The 23,125-nt window shown below is 49.1% G+C and overlaps 1 protein-coding gene across 1 annotated transcript; it reads left to right on the forward strand.

Moving 5' to 3' along the window:
* The first annotated feature begins 8,715 nt into the window (after window positions 1–8,715).
* GFER (growth factor, augmenter of liver regeneration) lies at window positions 8,716–13,570 on the forward strand. The gene is made up of 3 exons (XM_042037374.1): window positions 8,716–8,929; window positions 9,416–9,627; window positions 10,586–13,570. The coding sequence occupies exons 1-3, from the start codon at window positions 8,735–8,737 to the stop codon at window positions 10,746–10,748; spliced, it is 570 nt and encodes a 189-aa protein (XP_041893308.1). The 5' UTR covers window positions 8,716–8,734; the 3' UTR covers window positions 10,749–13,570.
* Window positions 13,571–23,125: the final 9,555 nt, after the last annotated feature.

The raw sequence follows: 23,125 nt of genomic DNA on the forward strand, positions 1-23,125 counted from the left end.
TGATCAAACCGTCTCTTCTTTGATAAAGCCGCAACTGAATCATTATCACTATAATTATCTTTATAATTTTCATTATTGGAACCCAAACTGAGGGGCTCGGCCGTGCCTCCCTTTCATTTCCCAGCTACGCTTGGTGTCTCCAACCCTCAGCAAAAGCTGCAGGTGATTTTTCATCTACCAAAAAAAAAACCCAGAACTGGAATAGGGAGCCAAGCCAGATTCCTTCTGGATGGCTGGAAAATACAGTGAGGAGGGTCTTGGCTTGTGTTCCATGAGCACAGGAGGCTGCTCCCACACAGCAGGGTGGCAGTTTCTGGGGACAAAGGAAGCAGGTTTATTGCAGTTGGATTTATTGCTGCTGGGTGTCTGTCCTACATTAAAAAGGGAAAGTAATCCAAGGAGGAGTTTGGTTCAGTGTGGATTTTGGAAAAAAAAAATCTCTCCAACAGCATCTCCAGGGCATTTCCTGGCTCAGGAAGCTGCACGGGAGCTGCCCTGTGGAAAAGGGATGTGAAGCAGCCTCCTGCCCTCCACAGCCCTGGAATCAGAGCCTCCATCCCTCTGTTAGAAAGGCTCCAGCCAAAGCATGTGCTGGTAAATCTCCGCAGATCAAAGGGTGTGGATTTTATGGAGTGAGAGGAAATCACTTCATCCAGCAAATTTATTTAGAAGGCCGCAGTCTCCAAGGTGCCAAAACCCTTTCCTGACTCCATGTCCTCAAACCTGCACTCCTTGGCTTCTCCTTGGCAGCCAAGCCAGGGCCAAGCTCACCCTCACATGGCTCTGTGAAGTGGCTCTTGGAAATATCTGGGACCAAGACTCCCAATGAAGCACCTTGGCCTGGTTTTCTGTCTGAGAGCAAATACAAACCACTTTCCAAGAGTGTAAAGGTTTAAACATGTTTATCCTGACTGGGAAAAGCCAAAGACAAGGAAAGCCTTGGAGGAGCTGCAGGAGGAGGAGATGGCTGGGGAGGTTCAGAGGGCACCTTGATCTGCAGATGCCATAAAAACCAGAAGAGTAGGAAATAGCCTTGGTCAGAGGCTTTGCTGTATTTCACCATTCTCAGGGAATTCAAGCAAAAAGGGGGGTGTGGAAAACACCTAATGGAATGTTACAACAGGAAGGTGAAGCTACATGGGGGGTTGCAAGTCACCCGAGGCAGAAGGACCAGCCATGCAGTTTGGAGAGCTGATCTGGAAAAGACTGGACTGATTGGGAGATTGCTGGTGACAGGGGTGTTGTACAAAACCAAATATGAGCAAAAGTGCTAAAAATTCAATAATTCATTATAGAGAAAATGTTTTGTGGAAGTGAAGGTCACTGTAACACAGAACTGAGGTGTAGGGAGGGAGAGGAAAAGCCTGGCACTCCTCCAAGACACCAACACCACTAGAGTCACCTGGAGTTCCAGTTCTGCAGCTGTCACAGCAGTACCAGTGCCCTGGCGGTGTCAAGTGTGATGTCACGAAACTGTCTACTCCAGAATGACCTCATGAGTCACGTCTGCAGTGACACCACCTGCGAAACCAAAAGGACGGCTGGGCCAGATGGCCCTTGGATGGGCACAATGCTCCTCCAACCTCTGCACAACACCCAGCCATGCCAGGGCCATTCCTGTCAGGAAGGATGGATAACAGACTGGAAGAGGCTGCTTCTGCTGGATGCATTGGAACTCACTTATAGAAAACTAAGACAAATGTTGTTTTTCTGACATTATCAAGTTTACCTTGTGTCTTCTACAGCTTCCATGTCATCCTGCCATAAATCAGTGCTGCCTCATGGGTAATTATTAATGGCAGGGGAGGAGGGGTCTGCCCAGAAAAAGTGAGACTCAGCAAGAATTGCTGGACGTTGCTGTTTCATCATCGATATTTATTCACACAGCTTTGAGGGCAGCAGTTAATTTTCCTTTAGTTGTTTTACAACGTACCAAAGAGATCATCAATTAACAGGCAATATGTAGGAGTGCACTGCTCAGCTTTGCCAAGATGCAGGAAAGATGGGATTTTTCCATAATAACTCCCATAATTCTGCTCCAAGAGAGCCTCCTGCACCCCACCCAGGTGAAGCTCTGCTACTCAAGGAGCATCACTCTGGCCATAAACAGCTGCTCAGAAACATGTTTGTGTCATGGCAGGTGACTAAGGCATTGTCACAGGAAGTCACACCAGACTGCCTGCCCAGATTGTCCGTGACTGGGAAGACAAAGGAGGTCATCCAGAGACTGCAGGAAAGCCCATATCACCAGGGCTGTCCCACTGAGTATTTCCATTCCAAGATCAGCTTCCCACCCATAACAAATAAACACTGATGCTCTGCTTGTCTTTTCATTTCAGTGTGGATCAGGAGTAACTTCAGTAGAAGCAGAATCTGAGTGCACAAATGCTCAGGGACAGTCACAGGCTGCTCCTCTCCAGCTCCCTCTGAGCCATTTTCCAATTCTAACAAGAAACAGCCTTGTCCCAAATGCTTGGAGAGAAGGATCTGTGTTATGAACATCCTTTCCCACACACAGAAGTCGTGTCTGGGCTGGTGGTTGACCTCTGCCCCTCAAGGCTGATGATATGTAGGACTCTGCATCAGGGATTTCTCATTCTACACCCCGCACAGGAAAGGCAAAGAGAGGAAAAGTCCTCAAACCACCCTCAGGACACTGCAGCTGTGAGGAAGAGAGATACAGAAAGGAGCTGTGAGCACAGCCAAGGGGGGCCTGGAACAAAGCTAGTGGAAAAGCTTCATCTTTCCCTCACTCACCTTCAGGATCAAAACCTGCCCTTTACTGTTCTTGAAGGTCACCTGCGATGACACACGACCTATCAGCACCTTTAATGAAAAGCCCAGATGCTAAAAGCCGATTTTAAAAGTACAAAGAGGTTTTAGACTTTCAATAAATAGAGAAACAGAGCTTTATTTAAAAAGGATAATGAAAACCCAGACACTGGAGTTGACAAAAGTCTCCTTCACCTCATGAACAAAGGAAGCAGTTGAACTTTCACACAGGCTGAGATGAGAGATTTTGCAGTAACTACTCCAGAAGAAAGTATTTAATTTCATCCTAATTTCAGCAGCTGCTGCAGGCACTAAAGCATTTTTCTGTGGCAGACTCAATTCAGCAACTCTTTGAGCCCAGGCAGCAGCTCAGTCCTCTCTCTCTCCATCACAGAAGCTTCCTAAGGTGCACATCCCTCTTCAGTGCAGGGGGTCACTCATTGTTCACAGGCAGCTTTATTTCAGGATCCAAAATCACAGCATCGCATCAAACTCCCTCAAACCTCGCTCCCAACGGGTGATTTTCTTTGCAAAGCCCTTGGGATGGCCTCACCCAGCCCAGGGAGAGCTCTGCCTGTCACAGGAGGTTTGCTCGCTGCCTGGGGCACGCACAGTGGATGGGCTCCTGTTTACCAAGCACTTGTTCCAATCATTTCATAGTTGTTTTATAAGAGTGATGTGTTTTCCTAAGGTTATGGAGAGGATAAAAGTGTGATTCAAGAGGGAATCTTCCAGAAAGAGTGAGAATGTAACTTAAGCTACTGCAAGAGGAGGTTTCCTGAACCATTTTCTCAGGAAAAAGTGGTGTTTGATGTGTGTGCCACAAGGCCAGCGCTGTGTGGACATGTTGGGACCCAGGAATGGGATGTGAAGGAAGAAGAAAAGCAGGGTTGAGTTTCCAAGGGGGTTTGAGACTCTGCAGTGCACAGCCTGCCTTACACATTCCCAAATCCAGCAGGGGAAAATCCCAGCAACACCAGTACAGCCAAAAGCAAGCGCAGCAAGCACCAGCGAACATGGAGAAATACTGTTTTCACTTGGGCAAAATCTGTTCTTACTTCATGCTAAATGTAGTAACTTGATCAGAGACAAGACCGTTGTGTTCCTTCCAGATTAGTCAGAGATGCTCATCCCACTCTTTCCTCATTCCCCACGGCCGTTGAGGAGCAGAGTATACACAGTGCCTTATCTCTCCTGGGGATTCCACCAGCACCAGCAGCTCTGGGTAAAAGTTCACCTGTATTTCAGAGCAAAGACTGCAACTTGTGTTCCTTGTCCCCCTCAGAAACCCGAGAAAACCAGATTCAATCTTCACTCAAAATCCTGGTGGGAGAAGAGTAATGTGGAAGGAGTTGTTCTTTCATTAATATTTAATTCTTAATGAGTCAAAACATAGCAACTGTTACCTGAGGAAAACCTCTTCCACTGAAGGGGACTTCCTGTTGACTTCCTTTGACCTCCTTGTGGCAAAAGGGAATCACCCCAAATCAGGGGCCACTCTCCTTTTGCAAAGCCAAGAGGAACAGGAGCTGCTCACTGAAGACTTTGTGCTTCATTTTTCAAGAACACAAAAGGAACCCCCAATTTTGCTGTGTTTATCCTCAGAATGGATTAACTGATTCCAGGGATGGTCAGAGTGGGTCTGGGAAGGAGGAGACAGATTGGAGCATGACACAAACAGGACCATCTGAACCAATCTGAAGAAATAATTTGGTTTTCTCCCTGCCCCTGCCATTGCCAATATATACACCATTACTCATGGATTCTCATTTTAATCAGCAAGAGGATCCACACGTAAAAATGGCACCAACTTTAAAAGAACAAACTCAATGTCTAGTGTAGATGCCTAGATTTGAGCAAGGCAGTGCCCTGTGCTCAGTCTTACACTTCAGACTGTTCTGAACACATTTCAGCAGTTCTGGATGGATCTGACTGAGATCAGCATCTCACCCATTCCCTGGCAGGGAGGCTGCAGGCTCCTTCCTGATATCTGGGGGATAATACTTTATACTTTTGGGAGATTTTGCAGGTGATGTAGTGTACGCAAGCAGAGATATGGTTCAGTTACCTAGAAATAAACATCTTTTTTGGTTGTTGTTGCTATTTCCTAGTTGGCTGTAATTTCTCAAACAAGTCTGTGACTAATTCCTGGTGCTGGCTTGTCACTGGTCAGACTTTAGGCTCACATTCTTACGTGTAAATACAAGACAGCTTCCTGCTGTATTCCCCTGCAGAGGGAAACTGTTACATTCAGCTGGAACTACCTACAAAACCATCACAAAAACACTTGGTAAAACACTTGGTAAGGATCCTGAGAGGCACAGGGTAAATTTTTCCCCCCAAAAAATCATAGAATCATGGAATGGTTTGGGTTGAAAGGACCTTAAAGTCCATCCAGTGCCACCCCCTGCCATGGGCAGGGACACCTTCCACTATCCCAGGCTGCTCCAAGCCCCATCCAGCCTGGCCTTGGGCACTTCCAGGGATCCAGGGGCAGCCAGGACCTCTCTGGGCAACCTATTCCAGTTGCCTTATTTAAAACTTTAAATAAATTACTGAATATTCAGTGGTGTTTAGATTCCCAAATGAAGAAGGCTCTGAGAATATTATTCCTTGTCCCAGTCCATAAATGACCAACCTGCAGAAACCTGGGGTCACACTGCTGGGAAAGAGTTGTGTGAAGCCTCCTTGGGATCATCCCTCCTCGGGATCATTCTTTCATGTGTCTCTTCTCCTCAGAGCCACCCCTCCTTGAGGTCACCCTGCTTTGCTCAGGGGCTGTATTTAGGATGGGACCTTTGTCCTTGTCCAAGCCCACTGTGAGGGTTCCTGTGTCATGGATTTTGCAGGGCTCAGAGGGGCAGGGAGGGTATCCAGCCCCACTTCTTCTTCCTTCCCCAAGCCCCACTGTCAGCTGCCTCTTCCCAGTTATTGTTTAGCAGGTGCAAAGATAAGAGCAGAAGATCAAACACCTCTGAGAAAGGCAAACACAGCCTTTTATTCTCTCCAGTATGGGTTTTACTGCTGCTTCCTGGTGATTGCTGTCATCACCCCCTGAGCTGCCCCATTCCAGGCGTGGCTCTGAGGAAGAGGGACATACTCAGTGACATCAGCAACTTCAGTGGGCTCAGTCTCACAGATGCCAGTAACTGAAAATAGGTGCATTGCTGGCAGCACCTGGGCCCAGGAGCCCTGGGCAGGGACACCTTCCACTATCCCAAGTTGCTCCAAGCCCCATCCAGCCTGGCCTTGGACACTCTAAGGGATCCAGGGGCAGCCACAGCTTCTCTGGGCACCCTGTGCCAGGGCCTCTCCACCCCGCAAAGGGAAGAATTCCTCCCTCAGATCCAATCTGTGTGAGGAGTTTGTTTGGTAACAGGCTCTAGCACACTCCAGCTCCTAAATCAGTGCTGGGAGCAGAAGGGTGGGTGGGTTATGGCTGTCCAAAGGGAACAGGAGGGAATGTTCCCTCATTGCTCCTCAGCTCTGCATCACATTCCTTCCTTTGGATGGAACTAATTTGGCTCCGCACTTGGTTTCATTTAGAGACAGTGAGTTTTCTTGTTCTGACTTGAATTTGAGCATTTCTCTATTTTTTTAACTTTGAAGTCCAAGCTGATGCTGGACCTGAGGGCAAGTGGACAAAACTGGGAGGACATTTTCCTAAAGGGCCAGCTCTGCTCCTACAGCCCAGCAGGAAAGGGATGAGGGGAGCAATGTGGAGCACAAATCTCTGGAACCAACAGCCTCCTTCCAGGCTATGAGTTTTTTCCTTTTCAATAAAAATGCTGATATTTTAATGGACTCCATAAATGAAATCACTATCAAGGAAGCAGTCTGCTAACGGCCAAGCCAGGAGATTGCTGTGACTTGGAAACATCTTGGCAACTATTTAATTGCTTGAAGACCAAACAATAAAGCTCTGGAGGAAATTCCCTTGGTATCTCATTCTCGTTTTTCCTGATTTTACAAAAATTAATGAGCTCATGAGCATCAGTTAAAACATTTATTGGTGGGCAAGGAAAACAGACATAAAAATGTTGCTGTCCCTACTTGATCTTTCCTTTGTGTGTGAAATTTATAGTTGTCTACAACTTTAGACAAAGCCATTCCAGCAGTTCCTACCAGTTACTCACATGTCTTCTCCCTCCCTCACGAATATCAGCAAAGAAACATTCCCATGAAATTGCAAATAAATAGAAATAAAGGAGCACTGGTAAACAGAGACCCCAACATGGAGATCCAGACCATCAGCTTAGTGCTCCACAGAGCAGGAGACAGCTCAGCCATTTCCACATGAAACACACCAAGTGTTGAAATATTTTTGAGGGCAAGTTTTTAAGGGTTTTCTCTAAATTGATGCTTTTTCTAATAAACATTTTACACCACACTGTGTTAATTATATAAGGTGACATTTTGGTCCACCTCCATCCCAGACATACATTTGTTTGCATTAAGCAAAATAATAGTATTTTTCACTTGACCTACAGGTGATGAACAGGAGAAAAGTTGAAGTGGATACAATATTCACATTGTTCACGGTAGGAGACTTATCTTGTGGCTCTCAAACCTTTAAGAGCATGACAGAATCAAGCCAAAAAGGAGGATGAGAGCAAGTCTGTGCCACTCTCCAAATTTTCACCCTCTGACCTCCATTAATAATTTCTCAAGGCCGCAGCTAATTAATGTTTCCAAGGGGTGAAAGAGCAGGATCCAAAGTCTGATGCCAGGCTGGACCATTGCCCAGGAGCTGGGTCACCACCCTCATGTGCTCACAAGCCTGTGGCTCTCTGGGAATAAAAGAAATGCCAAATGTCCACTCAAGACCAAGGCCCTGGGGACAGGTCTGGCTCTCCATCACCCTGAGGAACCCAGCCACTCCGAGGCAGTGCCTGCCTTGGTGTGACACGTGCCAACACTCTCAGAAAGAGGAAAATCCTCCCTCAAGATGGATTTACAAGCATGTGACAGGCGTTAAAAACACGTAGAACTCCATATGGTCATGTTGCAATAGAGGAGCATGGGTTGAATGGAGTTATCCATTTGTTTGTCCATAAAATCGCCCTGTTGATTGTGTGATTGTGCTGGAGAGAACACTGAGGTGTCTGTCGGCACTGCTGGCACGAAGGAGAGCTGCTGTGCGCCATGGCCTCTGCCACACACAGTATCTACACATCGCAGAATCCCAGAATAGTTCAGTTTGGAAGAGATCATCCAGTCCAGCCCCCTGCCCAGGCAGGGTCACCTGGAGCAAGTGACACAGGAACGTGTCCAGGTGGGTTTGGGATGTCTCCAGAGAGGGAGACTCCACACCCTCCCTGGGCAGCTGTTCCAGTGTTCTGCCACCATCATGGAAAGAAGTTCTTCTTTATGTTGTGGTGGAACTTGCTGTGTTTTAATTTCTGGCCATTGCTCCTCATCCTGTCACTGAACAGTCTGGCACCATCCTCTGACAGCCCTGGGAGAGATTTGTATGGATTGATGGGATCCCCCTCAGCCTTCCCTTCTCCATACTGACCAGGCCCAGCTCCCACAGTCTCTGCTCATCACAGAGATGCTCCAGGCCCCATGTGTATGTATATTTATACGTATTTTTGTCCTTATTTGGGAGGATCATATGAGAGGAACTGCTCTGACACCCTCCGAGGGAACATGGCAGAACCCTCCTCACACCGAGGGGAAACAGACGGAGACCCCCTTCAGCCTCCCGCTGAGGGGATCCCTGTGCCCACCCTGAGGGTGTGCACAGACCCATCATACCCGAGGGGCGATGTGAAGCGAAACGCGAGGGAGCACAGGCAGGAGTCCCATGTAAAGCAACCCTTCCCTGTTCTGCTCACACACAGTATTTAAACACAGAGTTTGCTGCTGGTTTTTGGTAATAGCACACCAGAAATGGAACCCTGGTGTGTGGCGGGACCGAATGGCGCCGCCCCGGCCCGTCCTGCACCGCGGTGTCAACATGGCGGCGCCCAGCGAGGGCCGCTCGGGTCGGCGCTCTGCGCCCTTCCCGGGTACCGACAGCGGCTCCTTCTCCTTCCCCTTCGCCGTCCCGCACGGCGCGGCGGGGGAGCCGCCCAAGAAGCCGTGCCGAGCCTGCACGGATTTCAAGAGCTGGCTCCGCGAGCAGAGGAAGCAGACGGCCCCGGGCGGCGCGGTGAGGCGCGGCGAGGCGCGGCTTTCCCTCGGGACGGGCGGCGGGAGCCTCCCCTGGAACGCCAGGCGATCCCCAGCCCCTGCAGAGCTCCCTCAGTCCTCCATCCTGCCCTCTCAAGTGGGATGAGGCTGCGTATTCCCTTCAGGGTGTGAAGGAGCCGGGGACAGGGTTCCCCGCAGTGGGAATGGGAAGGGGGTCTCCATCTTCTTCCCGGGTGCGAGGGGCTCTGCCATTGGCCCCCCTGAGGGTGTGAAAGGGCCTTTGCCTTGTCCCCACTGAGGGTGTGAGGGGGGCTTTGCCATGTTCCGATTGAAGGTGCGAGGGGGGCTCTGCAGTGTCCTCTCAGAAGGTGTGAGAGGAATTCTGCCACGTCCCAGAAAAGATGTGAAGGACCTGTTCCCTCCATCTCACCTTCCCACCCAGCGCAAAAGGGCTGTTTCCCTACCAAGCCCCGGTGTCCCCTCACACCCCTGTGTCCCACTGCAGGATGTGGCGGTTGCGGAGGAGAAGGAGCCCCCTCCAGACTGTCCCCTGGACAGCGAGCAGCTGGGCCGCAGCAGCTGGGCCTTGCTGCACACCATGGCCGCCTACTACCCCGACCAGCCCTCCGGGGAACAGCAGAAGGACATGAGGGACTTCATCAACCTCTTCTCCAAGTTCTACCCCTGTGAGCACTGCGCAGAGGACCTGAGGGAGAGGTGAGTGGCCTCAGCAGGTTTTTTGAGGATGTAGGAGAAAGGTGGGTTTCCTCAGTGGGTTTTTTGAAGATCTGAGGGAAAGGTGAGTGGCCTCAGCAGGTTTTTGTGCTGGAGGGGCTTGCCAGAAGTGCTGGGCTGCAGCAGCTAGTTTGCATATCAGGAACTCTTCCTTCACTTGGGGTTTGTAGCTACCTGAGCTGGTTTCTTCCATTGTTGCATCAATCGCTGATACAGTTACGCAAAAAACAAACACCTGTCCTCATGCTGTTGGGTTCTGTGCTGCCTCCAAGGCCACCTGAGGCAATTTCAGAGTTTTCTGGTTCAAACTGGGCTTGTGAGCCGTTGTGGAATTAGACTGGGACTTAGAATAATTTGGTTTTCAGGAGGCAAGTGATCTTCTACCCTCAAAAATGCCCTGTATTGGCATTCTCAGTAGTGGATGCAAAGACTGAAATGGGCTGTGGTAGTTGATCTAATAGAAGGTGTCCCTGCCCATGCCAGGGGATTGGAATGAGGTGACCTTTAAAGTCCATTCCAACCCAAACCATTCCAGGATTCTGTGATAAAGTTTTCTGCTGCTCTCAGTGTCTTTCTCAGAAGTTGCAAATAATTTTCCAGTTGAACGGGCAAAAAAAGTTTGAAATCTAATTATTAACTTAGTAGGCATCACTGGGAAAAATACCTCCTCAATTTCTTAATTTATTCTTTTTTTACAATTTTAATTCAGTGTTTTGATGAACACTGGTGGTTTTGCTTTTTATCATAGATAAGTTTTGACTCCTGTGTCTTTTCCAGTTGCCAAGACCAGGAAGTGAATGAAACCAACCTGCAGCCAATATAGAGAACTGGTGATAATTATTGATCTCCCTGTGCACTCTCTGGGACTCTGTGCTTGCTTTGGGTATTGAATTTGGTAACTATGAAGAAATAACATTTGTTTCCCCTTTCCTGTTTGCAGATTACGGACAAACCAACCCGATACGAGCACCAGGAGTAACTTCTCCCAGTGGCTGTGTCTCCTCCACAATGATGTGAACAGGAAGCTGGGGAAGCCAGAATTCGACTGCTCCCGGGTAGATGAGCGCTGGAGGGACGGCTGGAAGGACGGGAGCTGTGATTAACCCGGAGGGGTTGCTCTGGGAATCCAGCAGAGCAGTTCAATCCATGTGGAGTCGCTGCAGGGACAGTGGGAGTCAGTAACTCTGTTTGTGTGGGACTGATTCAGAGCCGAACCAATGCCAAAAGGAGATTTGAAAATCCTATCCCAGTAATATTTTGATAAATAGTACCAGTAAAGTATTACCTGAGGGGTTGAGGCCTTACATTTGACATGGGAATTGCCAGAAACCTCTGAGATTGAGTCACTGACAAACTCATTTCATTATGACATTTCCTGATTTTGGGGGCATTTGCTTATTTTTGTGTGTGGAATTCATTTTCCCTGAACACAGTGGTGTTTTCTGCTGGCGTTGCCCTGATGTTTTAGAAAATGCATCTGATTAATTGTAATTTTCATTTCTGTTTTTCTCATGGAGAAAACTCATGCTGGGTTTTGTGCCAAGTCTGTACCCCTGGATTTCTCTTTCCAGGATCTCCAACGTTTGTTGTTACTTTTGCATCCAATTCCTTTGATAAAAGTCCTGAGGGCAGGTACATTTAATTTAAACGCTAAAATCATGGACCCCAGATTTCTCAGTTTGGTTTTGTGTTTCAGCTTATCACGTCAGAAGACACTGCAGAAAGGGAAGGGCAAAACAAACTCCTCATCTGAGGAATGGAGCAAAGCATCCATTTAAATATTGAAATGATATTTAAAAATGAAATGCAAATATTTTAAATGGATTGGTAATTTTCTTTAGATCCAGAAGTGATTTGGTGGTAAGTTCTATGGAACTACTTATTCTTAAAGCAAATCACCTCTTTGTTTCTGGTGTGAATCTTTGTCATGAAAAGAGATGGAGAATTTTTGTAATGAAGCATATTCAGCTTTGTTTGGCATATGGTTGTTTCTGAGATGAAATTCCTGATTGGTACTTGCTGGCCTGGTTGATATTCTGATGTTGTTCCAAGCTAAAAATCTCTCTAGAAAATGACTTTGCAGTGTTTGCGTCCTGCTGAGGACTGTGGTGTGAGCTTTGCCCAGTTTTTATTGCACAGGGACACACAGGAGCCCCTCAGGTTGGTTCCCTCTGTAGGAACTGGGCAGAACCCAGGCTCTGGGTTTTCCTGGCTCAGCTGCATCCCTCTATGGATACCTAAGTGTGAATTCAGATTCCAGGGAAGTAGCACTATAAATACATTTACACCACAATGCATCTAACACATCTCTTTATAAAAGGAGACAGTTGCAAAACAGAGTCAAAAATCATTTCAAGTTCTTCACGTAGGTCGTGACCTCGTCCCTTCCTGCACTCCTGGCTGGGAGAAGTTTGCACAAACCCTGACAACAGCAGGTTTTTTTTCTTTCCTTCCGTGTTTCCTGCTGAGGTTTTCTTGCATGTTTTATTGAGCTTCCTTATCTCATGCCCCACAGCACACCTGTGATTTACCCTTGGAGTTTTTCGCAAGTTTTGACTGGAAATGTTAATGATGCCGCTGTAATTAGAGCAATGGCACCTCTTATCTGAGACTTTGGTCCTCACACCATTGTGTGTGGGGCTTTTTAGTGGCTGGAGAGCCAGTAACACCTTTGAAAACACAATTTAATATTTTGTGGCACGGGCAAGTCCTTTCAAGTTAGGTCTGTAAAATGAGTATGAGACTTTTATGGACTAATGGTTTCTGAACTTTCTATGTAGTAACATTTCTGGACACAACCCCAAATGAACTGATGAAAGGTACTGCATAAAGAGTGTGACTGAAGGTGTCATTCAAGCTCAGAAAATTTCCCTATCGCCATGTTGAGGTTCTTAGGACACGTAAATCCCAGCTCCTGGCTTTTGTCTTTTGGTAATAAATTCAGTCCCCAAAACAAAGCCCATTGGGGTCCACTAGAGTGGAGAGGACCAACAAAAGGGCTGCAGCCCTTCTTTTTTACAAGTAGGACCCAAATGAGTCAGTTCTGTCAGGACACTTTTAGCAACTGGGGGTGTGGGCAGGCGTTTCCCTCTGGATTTGGTTGTGCTAAAGGAGGAATTTTGTGTTCTTCCATTCCAATCTGCCCTCAACTGTTCTCTGTGACAATTTCCTCGCCCACGAAGCAGATGATATTTCTCCCTCAGTTGCTTCAGTGCAAATGAGCAGGTTGATGAAACATCTGTCTCATCCCTTGTCACCTTCATACTGTCAGGGGACCAGGCTGGGGAGTTGCAGTGCCCTGTGCCAGTCCCAGGATGTGCTGGCCAGGGCTCAGGGACCAGCAGGGACATGGGGAACCTCCCACCACACGTGTCCACTCCCTGAGTGTAGAGAGGGAAGTGAGGATGTATCCAACACGTTCTGGTCACTTTGTGTGGTTCAGGGAGGTGGTGTTGGAGTGCAGGAGGAAAAGCCTGTCCTGTCCTGGCAGTGGTAGGGAAAAGCCTTCAAGCTGAAGTCAGTGTCTTTAGCAAGTGCTGCCTAAAAACGAGGCCACCAGCTGTGGCTGCCAGGATGCTTTTAGGGCAGTTTCTATCTTTGCCAAGTGGCCATTTGATAAAATGTGTGCTTGCACTCTGTTCTCTCATGGTTTTGGCTTGGCAGAAGAGCTCTGATTAGTTGTTTCTCAGGCGTAGCCTCATCTCTGTGCACTTGACCATGTGAGGAGTGGGGGGATTTGTTCTGCTGCTCATCTGTACCGTGAGACTTAGTCTTGGGTAAGGAATTTCCATTGGAGGTATTCATACTCATGTACAGAAAATTGTGAATTCTCTACTAAATGCACTTGATTAAATCTAGTTTTAAAAATCTCTGTATTCAAATTATATTTCCTGTTGATGTAAAAATAATAAAGCAACCAAGTTCATTCCTGGTTCCAACTGCATGGGATCTTAGGAAAAGGGATCATGCTGTGCTGGTGGGTCTAAACGCTGCATGCCAAGATACTACTGTTATATATATAAAACAAGATATATATATATATATATATTTATATGTATATGTTATAGTTTGGTGGCTCAGGTAAGGTTGTGTGATTCTGTGTTGCTTGATCAGATAAGGTGGGGCTGCTCCTGGTCCTTTCCTGTTGTGCTGTTGAATTGGTGCAATTCTCTGTTGGCCCTACAAAAATGCAGGAATTTGTACAGCACGTCCTGTCAGGTCAGACTTTTTTTTATATGGGGAACAGTGGGAATTTTTATGGCATTCCAGTGATTTTTTGATTTGCTGACAGCGTGAGGGGCAGCATTAGAGTTGGGAGTAGCTCAGCTCTCGCTGATTTGGAGCAGGGTGGCATCACTGAAGGGCAGTGTTTATAATCCCATTTCCTGGAACGGGGAAGCTGCTTCTTCTCCATACGAGGAACCCTTGTGAGGAAGAGCAGAGCCAGGAGCAGGTGCTGCCCAAGGAGCTTGTGGGACCTTGCTCAAGAGCCATTGCTGTGTGACAGGTACCTGACTTACCTTGCAGCTTCCCAAATTCCTCACTGTTTTCATGGACTGGTTTGCATTCGAGCTGTACTTCACTTTTTTCCTTCCTTTTTTTTTTTATTCCCTCCCCAAATGCAAAGAGCAGGGAACCCTGAGGGAATAGTTTGCTCCATGGATGGCAGACAGACTTGCAGATGTTGGCAGAAGCAGTCCTGTGCCTTTGACATTTTTCCAGGGATTAGCTGTTCCTTTGCAGTGCGTTGGGTGTACGCAGGCTCCTGTTTACCGTAGGATTCCCAAGAGCTGCTTTGTTTTCTCGTTTTGTCTTTTGCTTCAGCCTGTTCCAGGCAGTGTGGGAGATTCTTCCTGTTGGAGTTTTATGGGCTTGGAGAGGGGAGAGTTTGGATTTTTTAGGGGGTTTTTTCCCCTCCCTGTGAGCACTGATTTTGTTGGGGTTTCATTCCATTCCTGGAATGGCTGCTCAGGGTTTTTGTCTGAAGGATGGAGAGGAGCTGTTCAGTATTTTGTGTAGTCAGGATTTAGCACAGCCAACAAGGTCATGTGAAGTCAGATCTTGATTTTGTAGTGTAACAGGGAAAGTAATAAAACAAGGAAAGCAAACTCCAGGTAATGGCATGGAGACATATGTTGCAGTGGGGATCCTGCAACACGCATATATCAAACCAGGAGTCCCGTGGAAAGGAAATATATATGGACAGACAGATTCTTGATAGCTGTTTCAGAGATGTTTATTTCTCCAGCCGCATGGCTGGGGCTCTGCCGAGGAACTGTTCCAGTCACGGGACCAAGGGTCCTTCTGCCCGCGCAGGGAACACAAACCAACCCATGGGAACGAGGCTGAGCAGGGGCAGGGAAGCCCCGTGTCTGTGCCCTCAGGGCCCCTCTCCCAGGGCTCCATGGCAGGGGAGGGACCCCAACACCTCACCCGTTTTATTTTAATAAAAGGAGAATGAAAACAACTGGATAAACATTACAAGAACAGTTTCAAGACAAAACGAGCCACCCTCCTGAGTCTTTAAATGTCCAAACAGATTCTGTGGAACATCTTAGGGCTGACAGAAGGGAGACAGAATTCTCTGAGCATGCTTTGTGGGGAAACTGAGGCAGGAGAGGGTTTAACTTCTTCCCTCCCCCTTTTCATCCCCCACTCGGCATTGGAAAGGGATTTTTGGGGAAACAATTGGCAAAAGCATGGTTTTGTGAGGGAAACCATGGATGAAAAAACGGATTGGGAATACACTGGGGGTAATAGGACATAGGGTAAAAGGGAAAGGTGGGATTAGGAAAGGGAAACTGTAGGGGGGGCTTACAATGGAGATATTGTCTAACATGACTACGATTTTTTGCATATATACTGCCTTTTACAGGAACACCATCAGGCCCAGTGACCTGCGATGCTTGTAACCCTTTTCTCCCTAGTACAATATTAAATTCCACCACCTCTCCATCTCCCAAGCTTGGGATGCATTTTTCAGGGTTATTCTTTTTAATAGCAGTTCTATGCACGAATATGTCTTGCTGGTTGTCACACCTTGTTATAAAACCATAATTTTGCTTAACATTATACCATTTTACTATCCCTAAGGTCTTAGTTACTATGATCTTTTTCCGAGTGGCTGCTGTTTTCTGTCTCGCTGCGTCTTTGCTCTCTCCTTCGGTCGCTCCCGTGTTGGAATTGTCGGGGCTGCTCGTGCCTGCGCGCTCTTCCCGGGGTCGCGTTCGGGGCTGCGTGGGCCGGGCCGGGCCGCGCCGCTCAGTTCTCCGCGCGTCGCCTCCTCTGGTCGCAGCTTCGCTGCCGCTGCCAGGCGCTGCACCCACGTCTCGGCCGGGCCCCCGGGCGACGACTCCCCCGCGCCCTGCTCCAGCGCGTGTTTCGGTTCGGCGCGGCTCCGTCTCGGTCGGGCATTCCCGGGGCTCGCTCCACCACGCGCTGCACGCGGCCGGGCAGGCACCGCCGGGTCCCGCCGCTCCTCGCTCCGCCACCGACACTGCGGCTCGCGTGGCTCCGCCCGCGCGCGGGAACTGCCTCGCTGCTGCTCGCAGAGCGCTCGGTGCACGTGGCCTGGGCCGCACGGTCCCTGCGCCAGGCTTCCCTTCGCCAGGACACAGCTGACATTGCTCAACAGTCTCGGTAACTAAATAATATTCACGAAAATATTCTTCCATCGGCATATATTTTGACTCCAGTATTAACTGTGTCCAAACGGTTTTCCAAAAGCCCTTGGTAAGAATTAAATCCCAAGAAACATAGAAAAAGTTCTTAAACAACCATGCCAGGAAGTGTTTCAGTTCTTTTTGAGCTTGAATCAAGCTAAAATTTACAAATCGTTGTTCAAGAATCATTTTAAGTTTAAGATAAATGTCCATATGCGGCTCTGAGAGCCAAGAGTCTTCCCACGGTTCCTCCATAGTTTAGATATGGAATAGCAAAGCAAAACCAAGAAGAGGAATCCAAAGTTTCCAGGGTTTACTCACACAAATCAGTCGCTTAGGGATCGGGGATCGTTCTGCTCTCAATTCTCCACCATTTGTTGCAGTGGGGATACTGCAACACGCATATATCAAACCAGGAGTCCCGTGGAAAGGAAATATATATGGACAGACAGATTCTTGATAGCTGTTTCAGAGATGTTTATTTCTCCAGCCGCATGGCCGGAGCTCTGCCGAGGAACTGTTCCAGTCACGGGACCAAGGGTCCTTCTGCCCGCGCAGGGAACACAAACCAACCAATGGGAACGAGGCTGAGCAGGGGCAGGGAAACCCCGTGTCTGTGCCCTCAGGGCCCCTCTGCCAGGGCTCCATGGCAGGGGAGGGACCCCAACAGACATATGAGTTAAAATGTAATCCAAGGGGATGAGGGTCAGCCTTGGGACCAGCTGGGGCACTGATCTGGATCTGTCCCACAGGGAAGTGTTGATGAACACCAAATCCTGATTCCAGGCTGGCCAACGTTCAGTTCAGGTGTTAATCACAGTGCAGGGAGCTGAGGGATGATAATAGTTGGCCTCTTCTGCAACACTGTGGAACAGAGGTGGTTTGCTGAGGATAAATGGGGTTTGGTGCCCTTCTCTGTGCTGATGCATGTAAAAAAAAACCCAACTCAGATGGACCTGATTTTGCTGTCAGTTCTGAATCTTTATAATTGCTCTTAACATTCCCACAAGTAGAATCACAGAATATCCTGAGCTGGAAGGGACCCACAGGGATCATCCAAGTCAACTCCCAAGTCTTGATGAGCCACACCAGCGCTTGCCAAGCTTTGAAACCGTTGTGTTCTCCTTGGCATGTGACAGTCCTGCTGAGGGGTGGCTGATCCAGCCCACAAAGTTCTGCTGGCATTTCTCTGGGCTCAGCACCTGGCATAGGCTGGCACCCCGACGGTGGCACTGGGACCTGCCCAGTTCTGCCCTTGCTTCCCACGGAAAGGTGCCCTCCACTTCCACGTGCTGTTCTCGTGCAGGGTGATGGTTTTCCTCCCGAGCACTCCAAATCCAGAAGCCCCTTCCTGGTCCCAGTTTTCCCTCTCATACAGCACATGCTGTGATGCTCCTTGGCTTCTGTTTGTGGCTGCCGTGTGCTTCCCACGGGGAGCTACCGGGGAAATTCCCTTTACATCTGACCAGCCCAACAGTAGAGGGCAACAGAGGATGTATTTCCACGTATTTCCGTGTATTTCTTTGCATTTCGTTGATTTTCCATCTCTTCTCTGGAACAGACTGCTTCAGATACCGAATGTTTTACCTCATCCTACTCCCTTTCCTGTGATTTTGAGAGGAGATTTTGGTGCCTTCAGTTACTTTTCAAACTAGTGTGCAAACCTGTTGTATAATTACCTAAACGAGGGATGTGTTGCTCCTCTGCCTCCAGCTAAAATCTGCACTTGGAAGCAGAATAAAACTCTGGATGCTGTTTCCAGCATATTTCCTACCTGATCTTCAGCCCATAACTGTTCATATATGGAGATGTTCTGGCTTTTTTTTATTATTAACAGATTAAAAAACGTGAGTTAATTTCACTGGATAATTTTGTAACATGACTTTCTTACACAGGCCTCCTGCACAGACCAGAGGTGGGTACAGGAAACAATACACAGCAGTCATGGACAGGCAGAGAAGGGATCCAAGTTCCTGGGCGTTGTTGTCACCTGCTTTGCTCTGCATGGGAAAAGGTAGGAAGAAATCCCACAGAGTTTCACGGGAGTTTTGCTTTGGGTTAGGAGATCAGTGAGAAAGAAAACAGCTGAGTTAATTTAATGTTTGTCCCACTAGGCAGCTGTTTCATGCAGCCCCTCACAGCTTCCCAGAACACTAAGCTTTAGTTCTAAGCTCAAGTTCCAGTACTGGATGGAGACTTGCCTTGTGAATTCTGAGTATGGTCAGGAAAAGCTGGGCTTTCCCTGCTTTTTCCATCCACATGTGCATAAAAAAATTGGATTCTGTGACTGTGCCTCATGTTCTGCTGCTTAGATGGGGTAAAAGATATCTGAGGTATAGAAGACAAGGCCCACATGTCCAGAGCATGTGGCTGGAGGCTCGAGAGATCAAAATTCCATTCTTTTTTACTCATGAGCTTCCTGCCAGACACCAGGTAAGTCACTTCATCTTCTGCAGCCACACTTCCACTTCTGCAGAAGGGGGGTAAAAATAGCTGTTAGGGCAGCCTTTGCATGTATTTCCTATTTAGATGAAAATCTCTTTCAGGGAGGCTGTTTCAATGTGTTTGTGCTGCACAGGCCTGGGCCTGATAGCGTTCATAGTTATGAAATCCCTCATCTCCATCCATCTCACAGATCTCTTTTCCATTGGGTTCCATCCTGCTCATGAATCTGAGGACCTGTTAGGGCTGTGTTCAGTCAAGAAACAAAGCTTTTCTTATTTTCAGTGTATTTTGGCAGCAAAGCTTGATGTAGCTCTAGTGAGAGCTGTGGAAGATCTTCACATCCACTATGGCTTGAGCTGCCCCATGTCCTTGTCCCTGTCAGCTCTGCTCACCTGTACCACAGCTGCAGGTGACAAGCACCAAAGTCAGCTGTTGGCTGGCACGCCCCCAGCACAATGGGACTTGCTGGTGTGTTCCTAAGCAGGCCAGTTTGGGGAACAGCAAGAGACCTTATTCCCCTTTTTCAAGCTCCTCCCCACGTGGGGAGCAGTGGCTGAGTCAGATTAGATTCTGGTTTGCCAAAACCCCCAAACTTTTCATGCTGTGAAATATTTGGAGGAGCAGATACCAAGTTCCCTCCTGAGCCGTTGAGGCCATGGCTGCACCACTGAGAGGCGTTTTGAAACCCTTTGGGGTTTGGTTCAGTTTGGGTTTTACGCAAGCACTGAGATACCAACTCCCCTGTTCAAAAGCAATGCTACCTCAGCTCACTGAGTTCTGTTATCCCAATCGTCCCTCGGTGATCTCAGTTGGTAAAGTTTTCCACATTTTTTTCTGGCACACTGATCCTGGGTTTATCCGTGTACAGTAAGTGCTGAATCCCACCTGAGAAACGTTTCACAAGTGGATGAGCAACCAGCTAATAAATGATTTTCCAGGTATTTTTGGATCTCTTAGGGTAGAAGGCATGAAGAGCTTTCTAGTGATAGTGGGCTAAGGTATTGCTCATCAGGAAGCCCATTCACTCTGCCACTGGGCCCTATGGACTTCTAAGCTCCTCTCAATATTCCCATCAACTCTCGTTTTCCTAATGGCTGAAAGCAGCATCAGCCGAGCTCTAATGAATGGCAAGCAAAGCATTTCAGAGCAACAACTACATGAACATCTGTCAAAGTGTTGCTTCAAGCCTGCTGCCCAGGGAATGTGAAGCACAAGCTGTTTTCCCACCCACGCCCGTGCCAGGGCAGGGTCAGACTGCACGGAGCTGCTGAAGTCGGTGGCTGGAATCCATGTCTGGAGCCCGTCCGGCTCCCTCAGGCCAGGCACTGCCACCAGGCTGTGTCCTGCACGTTGGGATTGCTTCACTCCAAACACACATTGCTGGAGCTGCTCCCAGAACAAGGCGGTTTCACATTGCTTTTCCCACCTGGAGCACTCTGTCCAGCTCTGGGGCCCCACGCACAAGGAAGATGTGGATCTGTTGGAGCGAGGTCAGAGGAGGTCACTGATCACGGGGCTGGAGCCCCTCTGCTCTGGAGCCAGGCTGGGAGAGCTGAGGGCGCCCAGCCTGGAGAAGAGAAGGCCTTGGAGCCCCTTCCAGTACCTAAAGGGTCCTGATCCCAGCCCTTGGCTGAGTGGGTAGGGCTGACTGGAACAGGTTTTGAAGGAGAAAGCCTCGTATATTATTTCCTCCAGGTTGTCATGTCTCCACACTTAGCCCTGAGAAAACCTGATGGCTTTTTTCTGATAGAGACAAAAGATAAGAAGTTGGCATGACTAGAAGAAGCAGAAAATGAATACAGGTTTCCCACTACCTTTAATTAAACTTGTGTAAAATAAAAACATGAACAGATCTTGGGCAGTTGTCTGTGTGCTGCTCTGTTTGTTCCCTGTCCCTGAAATCCTGTGGGAATGGTAAATGCAGACAAAACTTGTTCAAACTGAACAAATGTTCTGAGAAGTGCCATTTCCAAATGCTGCTGTTCTCCATTTGATAGGGAAAATGTGGAAGGTACAATATCCTTCCCCATTATTGGCTGGCTCTGTGTATCTGTTGATTTGCAGCAATAGGAAGTGAGACAGAAAGACACTTCGTATGTGGGCTGGAGATACCTCCTGTGCTTTATCTGAGCTGTAGCAGGGGAAGAAAACTGGCACCCCGTGATGTGGGAAACGATTATATAAACACTGCACACAGCAGAAGTTGGGGGGATGAACCCCAAAGAAAGGACAAGTTTAGGAGCAGGGATTTCAGTTCAGGCAGTGTCCTGGCCCCTTGTGCTTTGCATTGTCCAAAATATGCCTGTTCCAGTTGGGACAGATGAGCTGGGCAAGATACGTTAGAAAGAGGGAGAAAGAAGTGTCTTTCCCAATGTCATTGGAAAATCAGGAGCAGACCCCAGAGGTCCAGCTGATTCCCTGTGCAGTATCCCTGGAACACACTGCCTCCCTGGCACTGGCCACCCTCGAGGAGCAAGGCAGCCCTTGCCATCATGTGGAACTCTGGGCTGATGGATTTGGGGTGGTTTGTTCCCAGACCATGAAACTGATTTTTGAGGATGCTGAAACAGCTGCTTCTAAATTGCTGAAGCTGATTGAAAATCCCACCTCGGGTAATCCCTTCAAGTTAATTTGGTCTTTGTTCCTGACCTGCAATTCAGGGATGAGCTGGCAATGATGCTCTTGGCACTGGGGTACCATCCCTGGCCAGCTCCATGAGCCATCCTGCCAGCAGAAAGCAGGAGGGACCAACCCGCTGTTCTCTTCGAGGCCATTTCATTTTTGCCTAGTAAAATGTGATGGTTACTGAGCTGGTGACATTGAGGAATGGAGGGCTGGATTCTGCTTTTCCTGCTGGGAGTCAGAAATAGACCTGGAGAGATGATGACTCACCTGTAATTGAGAAAATCTGCATGGCATCATCATGAGCTTTAACAGTTAAATCCTGATCCCAACCTGCCAGAAAGAACAGACTGACAGAGCTGCAAAAGGCCAAAAGGAGCTGGAAACAGGATCCAGCACAAAGGAATCCTTCACCCGGTGACTGCATCGTGTGTGAGGGCTGGAACACACCTGGCGCACAGGTACCCCGTGTGCTGTGGCAGTGACACGGTCCCTGCATGGGGAATGGAGCTGCAGGGGCAGTGGGGCGGGACGAGAGCTGTGCTGGGGCCGAGAGAAGCCCCCAGCCCCACAGCCCCCTGCCAGCAGGGCGCGCGTGCTCCTCCTCCCTGCGCCTTTCCCTGCAGCTCCCGTCCGAAGCAGGGATGATGTCAGAGTTGTCATGGCATCGGTATCTATGGAACCGGGATCAGCATCGCGGCGCTGTGAAAACTAACTCAGGAGATGGTCCTGGAGCCGCGGGGGGAACTCCCTCCGCAGTAATCGAGGGTTTCCCTCTAAGGTTCTTTTTCCTCCTTCCTGCTGTCCACGGGGAGGGAGCAGGGATGGGGCTTGGCCTCCTCTCGTCCCAAAGTAGCTCTGGGCGCCTCCTTCCATGCATGAGGGAAGCAAGAGGTCAGCCCCATCCATTTTCACTTCCCTTTTCTTGCACCAGCTGTGGGTGTGCAACAGCAAAGAGCAGCTGCCAAACCTTCCCCTCTGTTCTCTCCACAGCCCCTGGGAGAGCCCTCCCGGCTGCAGGGCCTCTGAGGATCCCCAAAGGGTGACAGCCACTCTTTCTGGGGGTCTGGGCACAGAAGGGGTGTTTATCTTGGGGTCAATGTCCACAGCAGAGGTGAGCTGAGTAGCGTGGTGACCTCCCAGCGCTCCGGGCCGTGGCATCGCCCTCCTGCCAACAGCCCAGCTACTTAAAGGGCCATAGCACAGGCAGCCTTTGCCATTGCCTGGCGACCCTGGCATAGGATGGTGACTCTTGCAAGGACAGCCCACCCCTGCCCATGGCACGCTATCCCCAGAGCAGCATGGTCACTGTAGGATGGTAATTCTTGGAACAGCACAGCGACCCTGGAAAGGACAAGGTATCCTGGCTGTACTGTGGTGTCCCCAGCCATAGCACAGTGACCATGGCCATACCATGGTGACCATGGCCACAGCACACTGTCAGTGGCTATCCACAGTTGCCACAGCTGTGCTGGGGTGGCCATGCCCACAGCTCAGCGACGGTCGCCGTCCCACTGTGACAGTGCCCATGCCCACAGCTCGGTGACAGTGGCTGTGCCCACATCCCGGTGACAGCGGCTGTCACAGCGCGCAGAGCCCCATCCCTGTGCCGGGGTCTCTGCCCGGGCTCGCTGCGGGGGGAGCGCGCCCCGCGCCGGCCGCGCGCACCTGCCCGTGCCCACCTCCTCTCCCCCCCCACCCGACGGGTGGTTCCTCCCGCCGCCCGCACGCGGCGCTGCGGACGAGCCCAC

The sequence above is a fragment of the Corvus kubaryi genome, unplaced genomic scaffold, assembly GCF_017639235.1.
Source record: "Corvus kubaryi isolate FWS band 111438036 unplaced genomic scaffold, C.kubaryi_AGA036_p1.0 37387, whole genome shotgun sequence".
In the NCBI taxonomy this organism is placed as follows: Eukaryota; Metazoa; Chordata; class Aves; order Passeriformes; family Corvidae; genus Corvus; species Corvus kubaryi.